Source organism: Canis lupus, chromosome 9 (genome assembly GCF_048164855.1).
Source record: "Canis lupus baileyi chromosome 9, mCanLup2.hap1, whole genome shotgun sequence".
Classification (NCBI taxonomy): domain Eukaryota; kingdom Metazoa; phylum Chordata; class Mammalia; order Carnivora; family Canidae; genus Canis; species Canis lupus.
In genome coordinates, this window is record NC_132846.1 from 36,005,419 (window position 1) to 36,029,518 (window position 24,100).

Below are 24,100 nucleotides of genomic sequence, written 5' to 3' on the forward strand. Positions count from 1 at the left end.
AAATTCCTGGAAAGTTAGTCTGGCAAAATTTGTTTCCAAAAATAGGAATCATTTGAGAAAAGAGGTGTTACATTATTCATATTGATTTGTGAGCAGCAAAGTCTTTAGAGCCTCCTCTGAAATGAGACATTTATGTTTGGAATTATAGCTTGATTGTCAGCTTGATTATTAGGTTGATTCTTAGAAAATAATGCTGGAGCTTGAAAGACACGGTTTCAGGGGGTAGTTAGTTGGTAGGAAGAGAATGGGCTTTGGAATGAGACAGGCAGAGTTTAAATCCTTGCGGACACCTCCTAGTTCTATGGATTTTCTTGGTAGCTTTCTTTATTGTAAACTTTGACATCTGCTTCCTAGCATGATAATAAAAATTAGCTAAAATGTTGCATATTGATGTTCCACGTGGTCTCTGATACTTGAGAGACACTCAAGTAATAGTTTCCATCTCATTTAGTCAAATGGAGCATGAATCAGGGTTTTTTGTTTATTTATTTGTTTGTTTTGCATTGTTGAGGGACAAAACCCACTTAAATTGGCCTAAGGGAAGAAAAATTCATTGAAATATGCTTTGGGAAGTTGCAGGGATATCTGACTTGAGGCTTAGTTGGATCTAGTAGTTAAACAATGTCATTAAAACCTCATCTCCCCATTCCTCTTGTCCCATTTCTCAGTTCTGCTTTTGTCTATGCTGGCTTCATTTTTGGGCAGTTTCCAACACATGGTGGAAAAGGCAACTGTTGTAAATTCCAGGTATTTATGATCCTTGTATCTCATGATTCCAAGAAAAAGAAAGCAACCCTCTCATCTACAGCATCGATGCACATAAAAGCCTCTGGTTTTCTTTACTTTGGGTGCCCATCTCTCGATCAGTCACTGCCCAGGGGACAGAGTGCCTTGATTGGCCAAGCCATTGCCATGTGCCCACCTCTATTGATAGAGAGGTTGACCACCTTTCTAGAATCACATGGAAGAGGAGTGAGGTAATTCCCATAGGTATGTGAGTAGACAAATTGGTAAGAAATGTGTCCATTAGAGATAGCAGTCACAGGTCCCAAGACAGATAATAGCATACTCTCACATTTTACTTTGTGTGTGTGCACATGCTTGTGCCAGTATGGTTTAAGGACTCCTTTGGTGCATTTTGGTTGTGTGTTAAAGTTTTTGGGCTGAGGCCCATGGTAAACTACAGGGAATCTGGGAATTGCCTGAAATGATACACAGCATTTTATATGTATGTACAGAAAAATATTTTTCCTCAAGTTCATGTTGTGTGACATGTTCTCTCCAATAAAGTTAATAGAGGCTCTTTATAAGATTCTGCAAAATCTTTGGCTCATCTTCTTCAACATGTTGGGAAAACTTTAGAAAAGTTGCTTTCACAATTATTTTTGGAAAATTAGCTATAGATTCATTCTCTTAGGGTTCTACCACTTCCTATTTCCTCCAGTGGAAACTCTATCTTGAATGGTGTTTATCAAAAAAGAAGATCCTAGTTTTTGAGACTTCGCTAAAATTAACTATTTTGTAAGATTTGAACCAGTTAATTTTGTGGAAGCTTTTGTGTTTATAATTGATAGATTATCAATTGTGGTTCATACTGGTATAAACAACCAGTCAAAGAAGCTAGCTGTTTACAAAGTTCTTTTTTCTTAGGCATAAAGAACTTCAAGAGTGTACTACCATTTTTTCTCCTTAATTGTAGAATTGTAGACAGGAGAGAGAATTCTGTTTGATTGGAGCCAATTCAAACATTGTAACCAAAAGGAAGAGCCTCCCAGCTTACTCTAATTATATTAGCTTCTCAAAATCAAAACGGTGGTTTACCAGTGATAGGTGGAAACAAGAGGGCTATTGCACTCCGTCCCATTTTTAGAGAGAGAAATCAGGTGACCTTGGTTCTTGTTTTGGGAATTATGTATAGACTTTTATAGTGATCCTGGATATAGAGCTTATTTCTTATGGGTTTCTTAAATCACAGACTTCCCTTCCTCAAGATTAATTTTTTCCTATACAGGGATTTGGTGCTATGCGGATTAAATTGCTGAGATAAAGGCAGGAATGATATGCTTCTAAAATGGGTCCTCTGGTTCACTTCATCAGATGTTAGAACTGGAAGGGATCTTTGAAGATTCTTACTTAACCTCTGTCAGGATAAACTGAGTCTCCAACAGGCTAAGTAATTAGGGTCCCAGGGCTACTTGAGGAACAGAGCTGGAATTAAGGTCTAGGGATCCCTTCACACTAGTAATTTTTTCCAGCTATCCCATATTTTTCTCAGGCAAAATTTTGACAAATTATCCTCAAAGCATTGTCTTCCTTATGGGGGAACTCAAAATGTGGACTCTGAGGACAAGGACCAAATTGGTCTTTTTCATCATCATATACCCTATAGTTTCATTAATTAGCAGCCCCAATAATGATAGTAGTTGTAATGGAAGAAATAGTAATAATAATCATGTCTATAAGAACTTAACTCTGGCAAGGCATTATTCTTTATACTTTACATATATTTACTTATTTAATCTAAACAACAACCACATGTGCAGAGTACTATTATTACTTTAATTTTATGGATAAGGAAACTGAGTTCCAGACATACAAGGCACTTGGTAAGAATTTGCTCAGTCCTTAGAATTTACAAAGCACCTTACTAGTCACTATGTAGTGTAGTGACATTTCAAGGCAGGGCATTACTTGGAGGAAATAGTGGCCCAGAGGGCTCTAAGAGACTGAAGTTAGAGGGATAGTTAGTGGTAGAGCTAAAACCTACTTTGACCTTTACCTTCTGACCTTGTTATGGTCTTCACTAGATTTCTACAGAAGCACATCCTGAAGGTCAGTGGCAGCATCTGGTTTTATATTTACTCACAGGTTGGCCATTTCCAGCATTCTTCATTGCTTTATATAGATCCAAATTTCTATCTGGTATCAATTTCTTTCTGCCTAAAGGACTCCCTTGAAAGAGTGTTGGCCTTGGTTCTGGCACACAGTCGAGTTATTTGTGATCAGTGAGACACTTTTGAGGCTGCTTTTAAACCCTTTCTATTTTTTTTTTTAAAGATTTTATTTATTTATTCATGAGAGACACAGAGAGAGAGGGCAGAGACACAGGCAGAGGGAGAAGCAGGCTCCACGCAGGGAGCTCGACGTGGGACTCGATCCCGGGTCTCCAGGATCAGGCCCTGGGCTGAAGGTAGCACTAAACCACTGAGCCACCCGGGCTGCCCTTTTAAGCCCTTTCTAGAGCAGCCTGTGTCTAGGACCCTTTTGGGACACTTCCTGATGTTTTATGTAAACCAGCTCTTTCTACTCAGTTGGTGGGAATGCCAGTTATTCTCAGCCCTGTGCGAACCTTAGGTCCTTGTGCAGAGCAGTACTTGCCCACGATTTGAGAGGACCTCTTTATAGATTTCCAGAGTTGCTGCCTCATTCTCCCTGAACGTTTATCTCTGACTCCTCAGCTTAGCAAGGCCTCTGAGCTTGGCTTGGCTTGACTGGGGTTTCCTCTTCCTGCACTATTGCCTAGTAAGTTGGAGTGATAGTAGAGCTCATTTCACTTGTAATTTCCTTCCCTCAGGGATCATTGTCCTGCATTGCCTTTGTCTAGTAATTAGTACAGTTGTTTCATGTATTTTGTCTACTTTTCTGGTTATTTATAGGGGGAGGGCAATTTTTTAAAAATATTTATTTATTTATTTATTTATTTATTTATTTATTTATTTATTTATGAATGATAGTCACACAGAGAGAGAGGCAGAGACATAGGCAGAGGGAGAAGCAGGCTCCAGGCACCGGGAGCCCGATGTGGGATTCGATCCTGGGTCTCCAGGATCGCGCCCTGGGCCAAAGGCAGGCGCCAAACCGCTGCACCACCCAGGGATCCCATGGGAGGGCAATTTTTGTAGCAGTTAATCCTTCATGGATGGAAATGGAAGGCTGGTGTCTTGTTTGAGGTTCTAAACCTTAGCAGGGTACTATATGTCCCTTGTTTGTTTGTTTTTAAAGATTTATATATTTATTTATGAGAGAGAGAGAGAGAGAGAGAGAGAGAGAGAGAGAGGGGCAGAGACACAGGAGGAGGGAGAAGCAGGCTCCATGCAGGGAGCCCAACGTGGGACTTGATCCCAGGACTCCAGGATCGCGCCCTGGGCCAAAGGCAGGCGCCAAACCGCTAAGCCACCCAGGGATCCCCTGTCCCTTGTTTGTTAAGGGCCCTTTACTTCATTTTACTTCCTCTCCTAAGCTATATTCAAGGGAACATGGAAGTTACTGGCAAACTGAATTATTATTTGAAGCAAGTAGAATCTACTCTTCCCCATCAAAGATGAGGTAGAAATTGACTACTCCCCTTATTCACTGCTCACAGAGCCAGAGTCTGGAACCTTGAAATGGCTTAAGAAGCCATGGGCTCCTGTGCCTGTGAACTAGTTGTGCTAGGGCAAGATCCACATCTGTTTCGTTCATCCTTGTATCCCAAAACTAAACAGGAGAGTGGGCACACACTGGGTCCAAGAATGAATGAATGAATGAATGAATGAATGAATGAATAAAATGTGTAAATTATCACACAGAATTATGAACTTGGGATTTGTGTGTATATATGTGGGGAGGGGAGTGATTCTTGACTGCCTATAAATTGTATCTATGAGGAAAAACCAGTTTGACACCTGCATGGGTATATGCATGCTTGTATATGTGTGTGCACGTGTGTGTGTGTGTGTATTTGTAGGTTGATTACAACCTACAAATCTCTGGGCATCTCTGTCCTGGTTGCTTTTCCAGTCTGAGTAGGTACAGTTGTTAACTAGCTTGTTTTTCCACAAAGAGACTGGCTTTTACCTTTACGTGCCACTACCCAGTGAGGTGGTGCTGTTTATAAGAGGAGTTACCACAGAGGAGCCAATAGCCAGGTTAGTGAGAACATTTGCCACAGCTGATGAATAGGAGGGAGACCTACCTAAGATGGATTGTCCTGGATGATTATTTTCGTGGAATGGAAAGTGGTGTATGTAAGGTAAATGATGATTTGGGGAGGGGAAAAAAAGGAGACATGGGACACAGCAGAAAGGTGGTGGTATATATGTAGAAATCATGAATAAATAAAAATTAAGCAATTTTATCATCATCTTCATGTAGATTGAATGTTCACTTAAGATGCATAGCCTAAATTTTTGATGCTACTTTGAGGTCTCTTCTAGTGTTATACAATCTCTTATTTTGACATTAATTTTCTTGTCCTTTAAAAAACAAGTTACCAGTGTTTACCCTCATCTTTTGTGATCAGCTGTTATGCTTCCATTTGGGGTCCCTTTTAATTTATACTCCCCATGACTGTGTTTGCTTGCTTATTTAAGATTGGGTCAGAAGCTATGAATGTAAGAGGATACACTGTACTATTATTTCAGTAGCTTTAGAATTTGGGCTTTAGGAAGCAAGACTTTAAGATTTTCAAGCAAATTCATTCCTTCTAGATCAAACTTCCTAATAAATACCTAACAAAAAAATCTATCATTAGACATTTCTGGTCTTTTATGTAATGCTCCTGAGGCTGCCACCTAGAGAGTGGATTACCTGAAGATAAAGAATAGCAATATTTACTTCTGTAGCAAAGAATCCCATGGATTTAAGGGGATTCTGAACTGTACCATTTTGGTGAAAATGAGCAGCTCTTTATTTGTTGCTATAGTGATGAGTTAGAATCGCATGGATATATGCAGTATTGTCTTTAGGAAATTGTTTGGCAGCTGCTTCTCCTTTTCTCTCTCCACCTCCTTTTATAAATTATAAGTGTAAAGGAAAAAAAGTCATTGTTCATTATTGGTGTTTTACAGTTGAACAGATTGTTTTCATTTTGAGAACTAACAATTGTAGGGGTGGGTGTGGTGAAGTGGAAAAGTGCAGAAGTTAAAGCAACTTAGGTCAGAGTGTAGAAATTCATTGACAGTGGACTGTGTTCTCGGGGAGACACTTAAGGATTCACTGCTTATCTCTTTTATTAATTGAGATACCAAATGGATGTAAAGCACATTAAAAGTGGCTGGCATATTGAAGAGGGCTGATAAATGAAAGTCATTAAAAAAATTTTTTTTAAATTAAGTAAACTAACCCCAACGACACTGAGATCAAGTTGTATGCTCTACTAACTGAGACATCCAGGCTCCCCAGAAAGTCACTTAATTTTTATAAGGACTTATGACTTTCTAAACTTTTGGAAACAGCTTGATAATCAAGACAAAAAAAAAAAAAAAAAGTAATCCAAGCCCATGTTTTTTTTTTTTTTTTTTTTTTTAATTAGAAGAAACTAAGATGAAAACAAGTTTCCTTCCTTTTCCAATGTCTATTCTCTTCTCTAGGAGGAGCAACTTAATGGGTTTTTGTAGCTATTATTTTATCACAGGCTAGGCAATTTCTTTGCATGTTTACATAAGTATATTCTTTTTACATTTATGATATACCATGTTGATTCCACAACTTGGACTTCTAATTTAATATACTTTAGATCTCTTAATGATAAAAAGGTGTCCTGTGGATTTTGTTGTTGTTTTTAAAGATTTTTGAGAGAGAGAGAGAGAGTGAGAGCGAGAGCGCGCGTGAGCTTGTGCATGAGTGGAGGGAGGGGCAGAGGGAGAAGGAGAGGTAGTGAGAGAATCTCAAGCAGATTCCCTGCTGAGCACGGAGCCTGATGCAGGGCTCAATCTCACAACCCTGAGATCATGACCTGAGCTGATATCAAGAGTTGGTCCCTCAGTCAGCTGAGCCACCCAGGCACCCATCCCATTTTTTTAAATGGCTGTATAGTATTTCATTATACAGAGATACCCTACATCATTTAACCAGTCTTCTATCGAAAGCTTCTTGATGACTTTAGCCACTTGATCACTCTTGGCTGTTTAACAATATTTTTCAGAATATGAAGTCCACATATTATCCTCAGTCCAGCTACTCCACGTTTTGTACATGAAGCAAAGTAACAATTTTTTTTAAAGGTTTTATTTATTTATTGAAAAAGAGAGAGCATGAGGAGGGAGAGGGGCAGTGGGAGAAGCAGGCCTCCTGCTAAGCAAGGAGACCAACATGGGCTTGATCCCAGGACTCTGGGATCATGACCTGAGTAGAAGGCAGACCCTTAACCAACGGAGCCACCCAGGTACCTCCAAAGTAACTATTTAAAACAGCTTTTCTTGTTATGGCACTTAGAACAAATTTTGCAAGAGAGATGGTCTCTTCTGTGTCTAGTCTTCTTGAGTTATGCAATAGAGCAATTACTATTCTCACCTAATTATATAGAAAATTACAGAGTAGGGTGGAGTAGGCACACTGGCTAGTATCAGCTTCCTTCACACTTCCCCCTTGATGACTGTGGAACAGCCTTTTTTTTTTTTTTTTTTTTTTTGGCCTGGTTTGAATCAAGAGTGTAGTAATCCTTGTGTAGTAATTAAAATTCAGTAAAGATCTTTCTTCGCCATTTGTTTGGCTCATACAGTTTCAGAATTGTTTGTTAAGCTATGTGAATAGCTTCCCAAGGATGTTTGTCACATGGAGAGACATCACAAATGAGAATACAGTGTTCATTGTAGCTGCTGGTTATTTCTATTTTGGTGGATTGTTAGCTTTGTTTATGAAAAGAGATGATATATGTTCACTAGTTCACTCACTCAGCATATGTGTTCTCTTGGCTGTGGCAACACCTGCTAGCTCTCACAACTTTCCCCATCCCATCTTTATCCTCAAGGTTTATGCATTGCATTTATCATGTATAAGTTAGACAGTTTTGAAGTTCCTGTTAAAAGGAAAGCACTTTTTCTGAGAGCGTATGCCTTGACTTTATACTTCCTTAAGACTCTATCTCTGTATGACTTCTTACCTTTCAGATATGGCACCATTGTCTCGTTCTTCCGAGGTCGTATGGAATTTCTGGAAGTGACTTGGAACTCACTTGCCAAAGGAGCTTATTAATTCAATAGGTATCAAATCGAGTTCCTTCCATCTTTGATATTTTCCCAAAGTTTGATGGGCATACCACGTTGACTGATACTGGACCATTTGTTCAGACCTGGTTGTCATTTTCCTGTGAGCTGTGTGTACTTATTTTCTATTATCTTGTGATGATCTCAGAAAAATCCATTTTACTTTTCCCTTTTCCAGTGTATGCTTCAAATTCATTGCTTCCAAAATAATGGTAACTTTGTTTCGCAGGGACTGATACCAGTATACTGGTAATCATTTTGCAGTTCTCAGAGTCATAGATTTCCTTTCCAGCTGTTTGTAATGAATATTTATTGATATTTGAAGGAGTCAGATTTCAGTTACATAAACTTTGGAAGGTGTAGCCAGGAAATAATTAGAGTCTTATCTTGTAGGACTATTGTCAGCACTCAGACCTCAATTTCATAAAATTCCTTGATAAAATCTTGGTCTAGGAAAGACCATCTCTTGCCTCTTATGAATTCACATAATCACCATGTTTTCATTTGGTTCTATAAGCACTGTAGTGACGTTTTAATGATTAATAAAGAGGACCCTAGGGGTACGTGGTGTCTCAGTCAGTTAAGCATCAAACTTTGTTTTTTTTTTTTTTTTTTTTTAATTTTTTAAAATTATTTATTTATGATAGTCACAGAGAGAGGAGGGGGGGGCAGACAGAGAAGCAGACTCCATGCACCGGGAGCCCGACGTGGGATTCAATCCCGGGTCTCCAGGATTGCACCCTGGGCCAAAGGCAGGCACTAAACCGCTGCGCCACCCAGGGATCCCTAAGCATCAAACTTTGGCTCAGGTCATGATCTTGGGGTCTTGGGATCAAGCCCTGTGTCTGGCTACCTGCTCAGCAGGGAATCTGCTACTCTCTGTCCCCTTCCTCCAGCTCATGCTTGCTCTCTCTTTCTTTCAGTGTAGAATAGCTTTGAAATGCGCCATTTTGGTGGATCTGCAAATCAATATAATATTGACAATGAAGCTGTATGCATTTTTGGGCATGGGTTTCAAGTATGCACAAAGTAAGCTGTAATTTTAAATAAAGACTAATGAGTTATTCAGGTGTATACTTAGAGTTTTAATGAGGGTATTGGGAAGGCTTGCAAACTTTCTAGTTTTAGTCGAATACTGTATGATGTACTTAAGAGTTCATTATCCATGCAAAACTACAGGTTACAAAAATTTAGATGCACATGGAAATAACAGCCACCATTTATTGAGCATCTTCCATGTGTCAAGCATTTGTTTTGTTTTGTGTGTGTGTGTGTGTGTGTGTGTCAAGCATTTGGCTACTAAATTCTTCAGTAACTTACAGTTTATACTTCCAGTTCTGGAAGGCTTTCTGTGCATTCACATATATAGGTGTATGTGTGTGTATTGTTACAAATACAGTTTTGCTTTAGTTTTAACATAAATGGTGATAAATATGTTTTCCTGTGCAACTTGACTTCTCCTTTTTTCCTGTTTTTAATATGTTATCTCTTTCCCATGTCAGTATTCATGGACCTAGGACATTCTTTGAACCTGGGCATAGGATTCTGTAGCACTGGTTCTCAAACTTATCTGCACATTAGAGTCATCTGTGGAGTTTGGACAAATACTTATGCCTAGGCCCCCTGTACCAGAATATCTGATGTAATTGGTATGGAGTAAAATAAAGCCTGGGAATTGGCATATGAGAACCAGTGGGTTTGTTTGTTTGTTGGGTTAGGGGGAAGGACAGAGGGAGAGGGAGAGAAAGAATCTTAAGCATGCTGCACAGCCAGCATGGAGCCCCATGTGGAACTCGATCTCACAACCCTGAGATCATGACATGAGCTGAAATCAAGAGTTGGACGCTTATCCTATTGAGCCACCCAGGCACCCCAAGAAGCAGTGTTTTTTTTTTTTAAATTTATTTATTCATGATAGTCACACGGAGAGAGAGAGAGAGGCAGAGACACAGGCAGAGGGAGAAGCAGGCTCCAAGCACCGGGAGCCCGATGTGGGATTCGATCCCGAGTCTCCAGGATCACGCCCTGGGCCAAAGGCAGGCGCCAAACCGCTGCGCCACCCAGGGATCCCCAGAAGCAGTGTTTTTATACTGCAGGCATACCAACATTTACTAAAACATTCACTTGTTGAAGGGTCACTTAGATGATTCTCTATTACAAATGATGAATGGGTTTTCTGATACAGTGGTGTAGTGAATATCCTTGTTAGTATATCTCTGTGCTTGTGTGTGAGTATATCTATAGGTTAATTCCTGTATATGGAATCCAGGAATTCTTAGATGTGGATCAGAGGGTCAGTACATCAAAAACAACAATAGATATTGCTATTTTGCATTCCATTGAGGTGATACAATTGATTTTCCTATCCACGGCTTATTAGATTGCCCATTGTGGAACTGAGTTCCCCCATCCCAGCCTCCATCATGAAAAAGTTTGTTCTGATTTCAGAGGGTTGTATATCTAAGATTTCAGAGGGTTGTATATCTAACTAAGTGCCTTTGAAGGTTCCCAACATGAAGAGAGATTGGGGAAATCCCATGTCAAAGCTTTACTTCTCTTGGTCTTTTTAGTGCTGTGTGTTTTGGAAGTTGGTTTTACAGGCCGACATAACAAAGTAATGCCTTCACTTCCATCATTAGAGGGTATGTGCGTCTTTCGAGAAGGGTTGGGACAGCTTGCATGGAAGAGCAGTACCTATGAGAGCCATACAAAATCTCAAACAGGTGAGGGCCAGAATGCCTCTTTACTGCCTTATTTCTATACCTGAACTTGCATCCAATTGAAGCTTTTACCATCATCTTTTCATGAGCCTCTCTTGAAGATTTATTATGTAAAATTTGTAAGTAGGATTTTTATGAAGGGTAGGGTGGTACTTTCTAAGGGAGTTGCAGTTTTCATAATATGACTCCAGCGTCTGTCCTTACTGTTTCTCGGTGGCTTCTCCTTGTCTGTCATGGGCAGGACTCAGTAACAGCCCAAGCCCAAAATGAACGCCTCTGAGTAGCAGATGTAGAGAGACTCAGGATCCTAGTAAACAACTCACCACACTGATTTTAAACCCAGGAATCACCATGGCCTTAGCTTTCTATAAACATTTTTTTACATTTGTAATGGCAGATGGTGGCTGTGTCCACACATGTTCCGAATGACGTTTCTGAAGCAAAAGTGTGAAAGCTTGTGACCCTGGGTGCTTTACAGTAGGGTGTCTAATGTGGTGACCAATTCACAATGACTCCCCTAAATAGAAAGATGCCTTCAGATGTACAAAGTAGAATAATAAGTAGGTGAGGTTAGTGCCTGCATAAAATGTGAAGGAGAATCAGGTCAGTATTGCCAGTGTCAGCGTTGTTGCAGTGACTAAGTCAGGTGTGCTATGTGGTATTCTTGTGTAAGTGGTTGGATTGAAATCCTTAATCTGTCGAATGCCTCAAAATATACAGGAAAGCAAAGACTTTTTTGAGTGCCTTTTCTCACGTTGCCCCTAAAACTCTCTGAGAATTTCCCACAATTTGCAGATAAGCTGACTAACCTGCAGAGTCCTTGATTTAGTGATGACAACTGCCCTGTAGAGATGAAACCAGCCTCATTCCAGGAATTTGTTCTGCTGATACACACAGGAATGTCCGAGAAAGGAATCTGGTTAACACATTGCCACCAAACAGTAGTTAACAAATATAAATCCTCCTCCCAACTTTTTTTTTTTTTTTTTCCTCCCAACTTTTTAATGTAGTTCTTAGTTCCCTTTGTAATGTCCACTCAAAATCCATCAGACATTTATAGAGGACTTTTGGATGTTGAAGTCTTTCCTACAGTTCCTCCAGGAAAGAAGTGGGTGAGCTGCTATTTGAACCCGGGTCAGGTTTCCACGGCTGCCTGTGTCATGTTGTCTGTTCATTAGTTTTTCCCTAAGTGAAAAGCACAGACATTTTCCATGAGAAAGATGGGGGTTTCTTAATAGTTACCAGAGAATGAGGCTAAGTTTAACCAAGAACTTTTGTTCTACATGGTGTTTCATTTTCTCTTGTTGCAATTATATTAATCTTGGCATAAAAGTAGTCAGAAGAACATGAACAGAGGAGGGTAATTAGTGAGTTTTAAGTTTTTTTACAGTAAACATGAACATATAAAAACGCTCTAGGCAAGCTTTTATTTCTTTATTTTTAGTTCAGAGAACTGTAGTTTCCCTAGGATGCCAGTGGACCTTATTCTCTGTAAAGGCCTGTGTACAAGTAAAAATTATATCTACTTGGCAATGAGATACCTTGATGATAAAACGTAGTTATGGTATTTGAGAGGGAATAAGATTGATAGCATCTGGTTTGGGAGCTGTGAGGGTTCATAACAGTGCTCACTTTTCCAAGGGTCCTTGTGGGGAGAGGAACTTAATATTACTATGAGGGTGGCATTGTGAGTCCTGGGCCCAGAGTACCTCTGGTTTATTTTCTCTAATTCATATTCAGCTTTACTTGAAGATCTGGAAAACATGGTTGTTAAAACTAAGTGTATACCTATTGAACCTCTTCTTTCTTAGAATTTGCCAGAATTATTTCACTTGTGAGAAGATTCCAACAAATGAGTTATAATCTACTTGTTTTTAGGCAAGAGTTTATAACATCACTTAGATTTTTTGTGTAGATAGCACCAAAGCCTTAGCTATTTGTTTGGTAAGGTCTGAAATCTGACGTACGTGAAGTGTGCTCATGGTGGCAGGGAGGCGTTTTTTAAGAGGCACGATGACGTTTGCCTATAGAAGTGAAGACTCTGACTTCAGGGGCCACTTCCATGGGGTCAGCAGAGGTCCAGAACGCATATGGTACAGGCAGTTGTTGGTGCCTTGCAATGTATAAGTACTCTCCTCTGGTGACTGTGATGTCTCCTCCTGTTCTTCCTGAAAGAACTGCTAGGTGATTCAGGAAAGTTGCTTGTTTTACCTGTCTGTGAAAGAGCAAAACTTAGCTTCTTGGAAGAGTGAGAGCTTTGATGTGACACAACTGGCCACTGAGTTGTAGCTTCCTATGTTTGTATAATCCTTCCTTTAAATTTGTCTTTGTACAATCGAAGTGGATCCTTTAGAGGCACTGAAGATAGAAACCTAAAGGTGGAAAACAGTTTGCATTTCTTTTCGGCTTCGTGTAAATTTGTTTATTGACCTAACTCACAGACTAGCAACAGGTTGGCAGTCCCAAGGGCACAGGCTGTCTGGCAAGGCTGTGCTTTCTTTGGTGGGGAGCTCCAATGACACTTTTGGTTTGGCCCTTCTCCCAGAGGATCAAGACGAGATGTCCTGGCTTCCAGACTGGTTTCTGTCACGTGAACAACACAAGCTTGCTAACTCGTGAACCGGGTTGTATTGGCTTTAGGGATTTATGTCCTCAACTCATGGTTAAAGTATTGAGTCATGACAGTACAGTCATTGCCAGCTTTTTAGGGTGAAACCTGGAGGTCCATCTCTCCTTTGCTCTTTACATGAAGGGGGGGCGATGTTTTCTGGCAGGAGTCTGACTTGGGCTTGTAAGGATGACTTAATTATGTGCTGGTTGAGGCTTGGTCTGGCTTGAGGGTGTGCATGGACTTCACTTGGGTTCCTTCATCCCTTATCTGGGGAGGAAGTGGGGAAGGAATGGGACAAGTTCTGGCTTCTACTTTGTGCACATCCCCTGCCTACACCAACGTGGAGTGGACACAGAGGAGGGAGAGTGCTTTGCATTCACTATCCTGGTTAAGGCAGTGGAGCAGAGAGTGCTTTCAGCGTACCAGTGGCTTTTTTGAATGTTTGGGTTTTGGTGTTCTCATCAGTGGTGGGATACTTGTATTGTCTTCCTCTTTCCTCAGGAAAGCCAGTGGCTGAGGGGATTGACTGCAGGGTGTATTTCCAAAAGCCACTTCCAGAAGTGTTCTGTTAGAACATCCTTCTGGCACCGAGTGTGTGGAAAGGGCTGGCCCTCCACTGGACACACTTACTGAGAAACGCCCTTTCCGTTTCCTGGTGGAGAAGATATTGAAACTTGCAAGGAAAACACATCCCCTTTCAAACACTTCTACAACCTTTAGACTGTATCCCATGATTTTTTTAAAGCTCCAAATAGTATTTGGCATCTGGTGTGCTTGGGAAATGAAACCAGACATGAGGAATGTGAGAGGGGAGAGAGATGGCCAAGGAAAGAAGCAAAGCGGTTTTTTTCTTTTCACATTCTTCTTGATAAGAGAATTTGGGTTAATGTTATCATGTTGAAAACAAAAGTACATATCAGGGCCTTTTGGAAAATTGCAAAATGTGGGGCAAATTGCAGCTCTGAAAACAAGAGGTATGGCAATTAAAGCAGAGGGTTCCCCAACCATTCTCTTTAAAGTTAATCTTAGGACATACTTTTTTGTTTGTTTGTTTGTTTGTTTGTTTTTTGCTTTTCCTTCCTTTCATGTCTGTGACATTGTTTGAGAAATTCCAGAGATCATTTACAATGAAGAAATGATGACAGTATTTTAATATTGCAATTAAAATTGGAGAATTAAATGTGAAATACTGTCTTGATTAAAAAAATAGAAGTGGATTATGGTGTCTACGGTCCCCCTACCACATGTGGCCAGTGCATACAGAAGCTCTCAACTGTCTGACCAAGGTGGTGACTGGCAGGAACTCCCAGTCTCTCCTTTCTCCCTTCTTCAGGATCTAAGTTATTTCCCTGTAACCACTTTGGTTGGAGGAGAACCTTGGTGACTTAGCCAGTGAGAGTATCCCTTAGTGTGGAGAGCCATCATTATCAATGTGTAGCAAAAGTCCCTGATAAAGCAATTAGAAAGATGTATGCGTCTTTTTCTGTCAACGTGACTTTCAAGTTTACCCCATACATTAGGCACCAATATTGTGTTGCTTGGTGGAAAACAAACCTTACATATCACATATGTGTTGGCATTATCAAAGAAAACTGTTAAGGAAGGTTTTCTTGGAGACTGTAAGTTCTCCAATGTTTTATATCATCGTTATCATCATCATCATCTATATTCCCGAAAATTTGGCCCTCATTTTTTGACTGTTAGCACATTGCAAGTCTTGTTTGTTTTGTTAAAGAGCAGTACAAATGACTCTGACTTCAAGCAGGCCACAGATGGATTAAATTTCTTATTCTTTGCTAAGCAAAATGCACCTGCTCCAGAATCTTAAGTAGCTTTTTAATTGCTTCCTTGTGCATGGCATAGCAATAGTCATCTGTAATGTTATAGATGGATTGCATTTTGGATGTCCCAGAGGTGACTTCTTCCCCTCTGCAATGGTGCCAGCAGCTGAGATTAGAAGATGTGTTCTGGTTGAGGGCCCAGCTGTCATGGTGGAATTAGTTCTTTCCCTCAGGCTGATCTGATTAAAAAAGGGGCCAAGATGTGGAAGCATAGGCCCCAGGTTTCAGTAACTGCATTCCCTCTTCGTTGGATAGAGTTAGCAACTTAGCTGCTCCCTAAATTTCTCAACTAGGCTGTGATCACCCTGAATCTGTGAATTTTCATTGTCTGTGTCTCTAGCACCTAATGCTGTGTCTGGCTTATTGAAGTTCAGCTATGATAGCTGAGGAAGTAAATACTTTCTTGGGGTAAAGTGTTTATTGAATGTAAGGAATGGGGAAAAGATTCTATCAGCGGGTCTCTTTCCCATGGAGCTTACTTTTGAGGGTGGGTGGAAAAACCAAGCACCAGCTAGTTCAGCTAGAAAGAAGCTCCTCGCCTGAGGGAAGCTGCAGGATGAAGTCTGTTTGTGAAGCTACTGTCAGCATCTGAAAGCTTGAGAAGTGGCTAAGGAGCACTTGGTGATGTGATTGACTTTAAATGTCTTGGCATTTGTGAAAAACAGATCTGCTGGCAACTGTGAGAAGAACACCCAGTCACACAACCCTAAAGTTCAGAGACAAGACCATCTGTTCACTTAGGTATTTGTTTTTGCATTTAACAAACATTTATTGTGAATATACCATGTGCCAGAGAGTGAATGAAACTTAGTCTTCTGTCTCATAGTCTAGTGGGGGAAACACGTGAATTTAAAAAAAAAAAAAAAAAAAAAAAATCCCAGACAACCCAAAAACACTCAACCATGTATATGGTGCTTGAGCTGTGGAAAGAAATGTTGACCATCTCTGGGAAACTAAAGGCCCATTAGGATAGTAATATTTGAGTGGGTCTTGAATGGTGAGTGGAAGATAGGTACAGAAGAAAAAGAGCCTCCTAGGCCGAGGGAACTGTGAATGTATGGGCTCAGAAGTGTGATTCCTGTCAGTGTTGGATACTATGTGCACATGCTGCCAGGGGCGGGGTCGGGGGGAAGTGTTCATGGTGCCAGGAGACGAGGGTAGAAAATAAGGTAGGCAAGGGCTAGGCCGTGGAGGGTCTTATAGTCTATGCCGGAAGCTGGACTGTGTCCAGAAGACACTGCAGAGCTGAGTGACACAATCAGATTTATTATGTGCCGAGAATAAGTCCCAGACTCCTCACTCCAGTGGACAAGGCCTTGGGGTCTGGGCCCCTCCCCTTCCTAGATGCTTCTCTCTTAACACCTTCATTATTTGCTATGCCCCAGCCACAGTGGTCTTCTTTCTCTGACTCAGATGTGCCAAGTTCCCCACCTGCTCTGAACTTCTGCACATACTCCTTCTGCCTGGAATCCTCTTCCCCCAGTACTTTGCAGGACTAGTTCCATTTACCCATTAGGTCTCAGCTTAAATGCCCTCTCTGGAGAGGCTGTCTGTGATCACAGTATTAAAAGTCACTGTCTCCACGCACCCCCCCGCTTCCCCCGGCACCATTTTCTTTCATTTTTTGCATTCCCTGTAATGCTAACTAAAATTAATAGTTACAGTTTAGTTTACTTTTCTTTTTCTTTCATACCTTTTCCAAAACAAATAACTTTTCCAAAACTCTCTGAAGCCTACATCATCTCATTTTTGGCCCCCTTTCCTTAAAAAATAACACATAATCAGTATTGAACAAGCCTTTTTTTTAACTGTTTGTTTGTTTGTTTGTTTGTTTATTTATTTATTTATTTATTTATTTATTTATTTATTTATTTATTTATAGTAATCTTTAACACCCAACATGGTGCTTGAATTTATGGCCCTGAGATCAAGATTCTCATACTCTATGACTGAGCCAGTCAGGCACCTGACTACTCAACAGACTTTTGACTTAATGAATTAAATGGTGAATGTAATGGAGTAGAGCAGCTGTTGGTGACTTTCAACCCATGGGCTTTCATGGGCACACCACCTATTTTTGTATGACCCATGAGCTAAGAATGTTTTTCGCATTTCTAAGTAATAAAAAAATTTTTTTAAAGAATATTTTGTGACATGAGAAAGTTATATGAAATTCAGATTTCACTATCCACAATAAAGTTTTATCGGCACACAGGCATGCCCATGTTTTAGAGGTGTCTGTGGCTGCTTTCATAATAAAATGGCAGGTTAACTAGTTGTGACAGAGGCTTAAGGGCCTGCAAACCCTAAAATATTTACTATCTGGCCCTTTACAGAAAAGGTTTGTCAACCTCTAGACTGGGGAATCATGGGCCAAGGAGAAGAATTGAAGAACTGTTGTAGTCATTCAGATGAGAGATAAGAGGAGACTGATCTCAGTGTTTCCTATGCACCCCACCTCAATATGGCCAGAATGTAATATAACTTGGGTTTAAGTGAAACAACCTATAAAGTGCAAAGTAAAGTTTCTCTCTGTTTGTTTCCCACATACTTTGGTCCTACTCTTATGTGTATGAGGTGCTGACACAGGTTGTGGGTGCTTTTTCTCATGGAGTTGGATCAATAGAGGAAGTAAGACCCAGACTACAAATTACTTGAACTGTTGGTTATGCCTGAGAGGGGTTACAAAAGCTAAGAGGGCCTAGACCACATTCAACTAGGTAGGTTAGCAAGACTGCCTGGAAATGAACTTGAAAGTTGAGCATGAACCATATGACCCTCCTTGGGCTGGCTCTTACCTAATTTCTCTGGCCCTTCCCCACCCCATGCATCTTCTAACAACCTAAACACTACCTCCTTCCCCCCCATACAGAGGCACTTAGTCACGTGGACCTTGACAATAGTTCCTGAGCAGTCTCTCTTCATTTTACTGACAGTTGAGTGACAAGGTGTGCAGAACTCTGGCTTGCCTACCAAGGGGGATATGGTTCCTGCCCTTAGAATGTACATTGGAGACAAACATTAACAGTTCTATTTTGATGAGCTAGTAAGTCTTAACTCCCATCCTCTGGTGTACCTCAGTGCTATTGCTACCTACCCTTGCTGGTTAACAAAGAATACAAGAATTGTGCACTGAGAGAAAATGTTGTAGCTATTTGCTGAGCTATTTGCATTATAGTTGACAAAAAATGTTTCTAACAGATTGGAAGGAAAGCAACTAGTCCTTCACCTCAGATAGTTTGAGAAGCTGGAGTATGGATCATCATAACTTGGATATTTTTGAAAAGAACATTTTTGCATACACATTTCCCTCCTTCCATCTGTCATATAAACAATCAGAGTGTTTTTTTTTTTTTAATCCATCTTATTGTAAAAGTAGTATGTCTTCATTGTGACAGCAACTTGGGAAGTTCAGAAAAGTTTTTCATTTTTTAAAAAAGTAAGCCATACATTTGATACAAGCTAACTGTTGGCTCACATTTTGGTGCATTTCTCTGGTACTTTTTTTCTACTCCTAGATGTATATTTTACATAAATGGGACATTGTATGCCTATTTTTTATTTTACATATCATAAAAATTAACATGTCATTAAATATTCTTTTACAGAGGACTACTTGATGGTCTGTCATTTAGTTGTACCATGATTACCCTTTCCGCATAGTCCTCTATTACTACCACTTATTTTTGCCCTTTTTTATTTGTTACTATAGCTAACACTTTGAAAATTTTTGTGACAACATCTTTGATAGTATCTGAATATTTCATTGGGATATATTTCTAGAATTAGAAATAGTAGGTCAACAGTATGACTATTTCAAGGCTTTGAAAAATAGCCCTTCAGAAATGTTGAACCAAATTTCTCTTATCACCAGCATTGGATGGGCTGGGCTCACCATACTGAGGGTTGTCGGAATTGGTACTGTCAGGATGGAGAGCATACTGACAAAGATAAAGGCAGAAGGAATGAGCAGACCACTTGGATGGAAGATAAGAGGAGTGCAGGATGTTTATGGGACATAGAAAATGGTCTGTTGGCTAAAGTGGAAGATACTTTTAAGGAACTAGAAAAGTCAGAAGTTGAGTTGGATTGGATTTGATGGAGCACTGAAAGCCAATTAGATTGGTATCAGGGAGACTTTGGTGGGTTTTGATTGGGAAGATGAGAGCCCTGGGCTTTGCAGTGGAAAGATGGTGTTAGATAGCACAACCTGTGTCACAACACCACTCACTCCCTATATACTCCATGCCTCTTCCCATTTTGTGCCTTTGCTTACACTGTTCCCTCTGCCAAAATGCTCTGCTTTCCATAGTCTATCAAAGCTCCACTCATCTGTCAGGGACCATTTCTAGATTCTTCCCTGTGTACTTTTTGCTTGATTACATAGCACTTACTGGTATGATATGCCATATTACCTTTGTTATACCTCTTTGGTACACTGTTCTCTCCCACCAGATTATAAGCTCCTAGTGACCCATTTCATTTATGTATCTTTAGGTGTTTATAGTGCCTGGTATAAAATAGGTGTTAACACACATTTACCAAAGGAACCCCAGGTACTGCATATTGTCTCCTATGACCTTGCACAAGTACACTTTCGGCCAGGAGATGCATGCTTCAACAGATTGGGATATTGGATGTCTCAGCTAAGTCTTTATTCCAGAGCCAGTTGGATCATCATGTAGGGCTACATGAGGGACACCTTGCTCTTTACATTTCCTTCCCTTTCCCATCCCAAAGACTTCTAGTTGCCAGTTTCCAGAGACCATTATCCCTTGAGTGAGTAGAGATCTTGACTCTAGAAGCATTTGTAAATCATAGTTATTTGTGAAAACTTTGACCAGAGATTGTATCATTGCATGAGATTGTTTTTAAAAAGTCATATTAGGGCACCTGGATGGCTCAGTTGGTTAAGCATCTGCCTTTGGCTCAGGTCATGATCTCAGGGTCCTGGGATGGAGCCCCATGTTGGGCTCCCTGCTGAGCAGGGAGTCTGCTTCTCCCTCTCCCCGCTGCTTCTGTTTTGTCTCCATCTCAAATAAATAAATAAAAATTAAAAAGTTAAAAAATAAAAAGCCATATGGCATCATGTTGTACACATCGTTCTTTGTTTTTTTTTCATCTGACAGTGTAGCTTGGAAATTTTCCCAAGGCAATACATATAACTGTAATTTTTAAAAAGCAAATAATCATTAAAAATGTATTTTTGTGGTGAAAATTCAAATTCAAAAGGGTGTAAAATGAAAAGGAATATTTCTCCAGTCCCCTATTTTTTAGAGGCTACTGCTATTAGCTCTTTCTTACATATATTCATAAGTACATATATACGTTCTTTTAAACATGTAATCTTGTAGAATATATATATCATACAGCATCTTGAACATGTTTCCATATCTATATATACAGATGCCTTTTTATTTTTTATTTTTTATTTTTTTAATTTTTATTTATTTATGATAGTCACAGAGGGAGAGAGAGAGAGAGGCAGAGACACAGGCAGAGGGAGAAGCAGGCTCCATGCACCGGGAGCCCGATGTGGGATTCGATCCTGGGTCTCCAGGATCGCGCCCTAGGCCGAAGGCAGGCGCCAAACCGCTGCGCCACCTAGGGATCCCTACAGATGCCTTTTTAAAAAATAAGTGCACAGTGTTCTATTATGTGAAATATAACCATCTCCCTATTGGTGAACTCATTTGATCTTTTTGAAAATCTCTGACTCTTCTAGGTCATGTGAAGTCACTCTTCCTTTGTTATGAATTTAAATTATTCAACATGATAAACAGTAACTGAATGCCTCCTTCTTTCTTGGCACTGTGCAGGACATGAGTGCCAACAAGTTGCTTGATGTACAGTTCCTTCCCTTGACTTGGAGTTAATCATGGTCTAACAGGAGGGTATTTCTCTTAAGAAACTTAGAACGTGATATGAACTGGATTGGGTAGATATGCCTTAGCATATGTATCATTAATTCTATTTTGGGAAGGTTAAAAAGAAGCAATTGATATCAAACTTTAAAGGGTAAGAGATCCTAGATTCCTAGCGAGTAAGGAAAAGATGGTCATTCTTGCAGGGGAGTTAAAGAACAAGATGGGTTGGCAAGAAAGAGCATGTGCTAGGCAAAGAATGACCAATGTGATTGGGACATACACTGTGGCATGGAGAGGTAGGGATATACTGTTTGCTCAGCAGTTGGTCACAGGAAACATTCAACAAGTGAATAGAAGGATATGCTCTTTGCCCAAATGGGCTCCAAATCCTCTTAGGGTTGTCCTGTTTGTGCCCTACAGGGGTATATTAACTGCTTCCAATACAGAGGTCTCTTTCTTGAATTGGTCTGACTTAAAACAAAAGTTTTATCCATTTTTTCACCCTTAACTGTATCATGTCCTCTTTTTTACAGAGTTTAGTTACTTCAAGAAATAGAACAGAATTCAGCCATGGCCCCAAGGAAGAGAGGTGGACGGGGGATTTCGTTCATCTTTTGCTGTTTCCGAAATAATGATCACCCAGAAATCACCTATCGGCTGCGAAACGATAGCAACTTTGCTCTTCAGACCATGGAGCCAGCATTACCCATGCCCCCTGTGGAGGAGCTGGACGTCATGTTCAGTGAACTCGTGGTGAGTCCCCACCTTCCTTCCTGAGGTGTGTGGGAGCTAGCAGGAAGAGGAGAGGATGTGCTTGGTTTGGTTTGGTTAGCCATGGCCTTGCCCTTCTTCAGTGAAATGACCCCTTTATGTTGGCACCCCAACTGTGAGCACTGAGAGGTGCTCTCTGGAGGAAGAGAAAGAAGAGGGCAGCATTACTACATCAAAGGGCTTTGCTTTAAAGTGTAGGGATTTAGAACTTTAGGTCTTCAAATATGTGGCAGAACTACATCCTAAGTTGCTCTATTCCTCTCCATCCCAGTCGGAGTCTAATATGTGCATAAATAATTCCCTCATCTGCTTCACACCTTCCACAATTCCCTAATGCTTTCTCCACCCCTATTCTCAGTGATAGTATTCATGTCTTTTTAAAAATTAGTCATACTCCTCCTCCTGTCCTGGGTCCTTTGATGAAAGACATTATTATTTAAGTACAGTATAATTATTTAGCCTAATGACAGGATTGCAGTAATAACTGTTGTGGGAAACTTTTTGTAGATCCTATCATATTTTAGAATGGACTATACTGAAGTGAGAGATATATCTGGGGTGACTGGATGACGGGCACTGAGGGGGGCACTTGATGGGATGAGCACTGGGTGTTATGCTATATGTTGGTAAATTGAACTCCAATAAAAAAAAAGAAAAGATATATCTGGTATAGGATCCATTCATCAAAAGATGTAAGTGCTCTCTGTAGCTTAGCCTTTCCCTGTGTACTTTCTGCTTGAAACACTTCTGAGGTAGTGTTTCTTTCCATTCTGTTTTAGGGGATATTATGGCATACTTTAAGGGGTACTGGCATGGGGATTAGGAAGACCTTGGTTCAAATTACTGTTCTGACTTTATTATCTGTGTAAGTATGGAAAAAGCAAATAAGCCTGTTTTCTGGAAAGTGAGAAAAAAAATAATGCCTCTTCCTGGTTTGATGTAATATCTTTGAATAATAAATAGTGGGAATGCCCAATGCCTGGCCCTCATTAGGTGCTCAATAAATGTAATATGAGTACTCCATCCTCCCTTTATCACCATTGTCATTTCGTAATAGAGTTAGTTCTAGCCAGACCATTTATATCATTCAACAGATATTAGAGAGTGCAATCATTTTGCATGACTCTTGAGTCAACAAAGTAACGAAGGCTTTGTTACTGCCCTCCAGGGCTAATATCTGAACGGAGTGGGTCACTCCAGATCTTCTAGGCCAGAATGTACCCATAAGCTTATTGTGTGACATAAGCCCATGAGAGAATACTATGGAGCTGATATTTGAGTTCTGGTCTCCTGAGTGGATTAATGGGCCTATTACCAACTAGAATTGGTTGGGCTCTTGGCAGCATATTTGTATTTTATGATGTTGATGGATACTTTCAATGTTTAAAGAATCTCTTTCCTCTCCTGCCCCTGCATGCAGGGACTCTGTTCTAGGTGTTAATCAGGAGGCTCAACATGGAAAACTAGAACCTGCTCCTAAATAGCCGATAGTTTCAGTAGCAAAAGGAGACCCATACAGGTTTATAACACCACTAAAGGAAGAAGCACAACCTACCTCTGCAGAGATTGTGGGTAGATGTGTTGTGGAGTGTAGGACGTAGTGATGAGGAGGTGGTCAGGGAAGACTTTCTGGAGGAGGTAAGCTGTGAGGAACAATTGAAGGTGAGACAAGAAATGAGGGGATCAGTGTTAATGGCTGTCTCAGGCATCTTAACCTAGTTCATTCCATGATAGCAAAGCCTTAGTGGTTACAAACTGCTGTAGCTTATACTTGCTAGTGCTGCGTGTCCACTGTGGGGCTACTGTGGTTCTGTTCCTCACCATCTTTCATCCAAGACCCAGGCCTGAGGGAAGAGGGAGTAGAGACATGGTGAACTGCTAGCAGGCTCTAACCTCATGCTTAGAAATGTCACTTCTGCCCCCATTTCTTTGGCCAATAAAAGTTACAAGGCCACTCCTGAGTTCATAGGGTAAGGATAGATCATCCTTCTGTAGAGGCTGGCACCACAAATTGCATGGCCAATCCTGAGGTCATGGGAGGTGGGGATGGGGAGGAGGAGGGAGGACACATAGCCCTCTTCCAGGGACAGGCACTGAATCATCTACCATGATGGCTATCAAGAAGGGCAAAAATGATGTATTCACAGGCTTGGTTTTATTTCCCACTTAAAGTATTTTAAAACCAAAAGTCAACCTAAGGAGATAGATGTTGTTGATAGATGAAGGACTTCTTGGTGGTAGTGGATCTGGTGGGCAGAGCCTAGTACACTCAAAGCATCCATATCCACTGTCTTTTTTTTTTTTTTTTTCCCCCACTGTCTTTTTA

At 40.4% G+C, this 24,100-nt stretch overlaps 1 protein-coding gene across 6 annotated transcripts in view; it reads left to right on the plus strand.

The window, feature by feature from the left end:
- DAAM1 (dishevelled associated activator of morphogenesis 1) overlaps nt 1-24,100 on the plus strand; it is a 166,937-nt gene that overhangs the window by 44,669 nt on the left and 98,168 nt on the right. For 4 of the 6 annotated variants that reach the window (XM_072838762.1, XM_072838766.1, XM_072838764.1 and 1 more), the window contains exon 2: nt 21,537-21,756. In XM_072838762.1, the coding sequence (XP_072694863.1) occupies nt 21,574-21,756 (183 nt within the window). In that variant the 5' untranslated portion in view covers nt 21,537-21,573. Of the gene's footprint in view, nt 1-4,875; nt 5,012-8,561; nt 15,878-21,536; nt 21,757-24,100 lie in introns of those variants that run through there. The other 2 variants (XM_072838763.1, XM_072838765.1) reach the window with 2 other exon arrangements.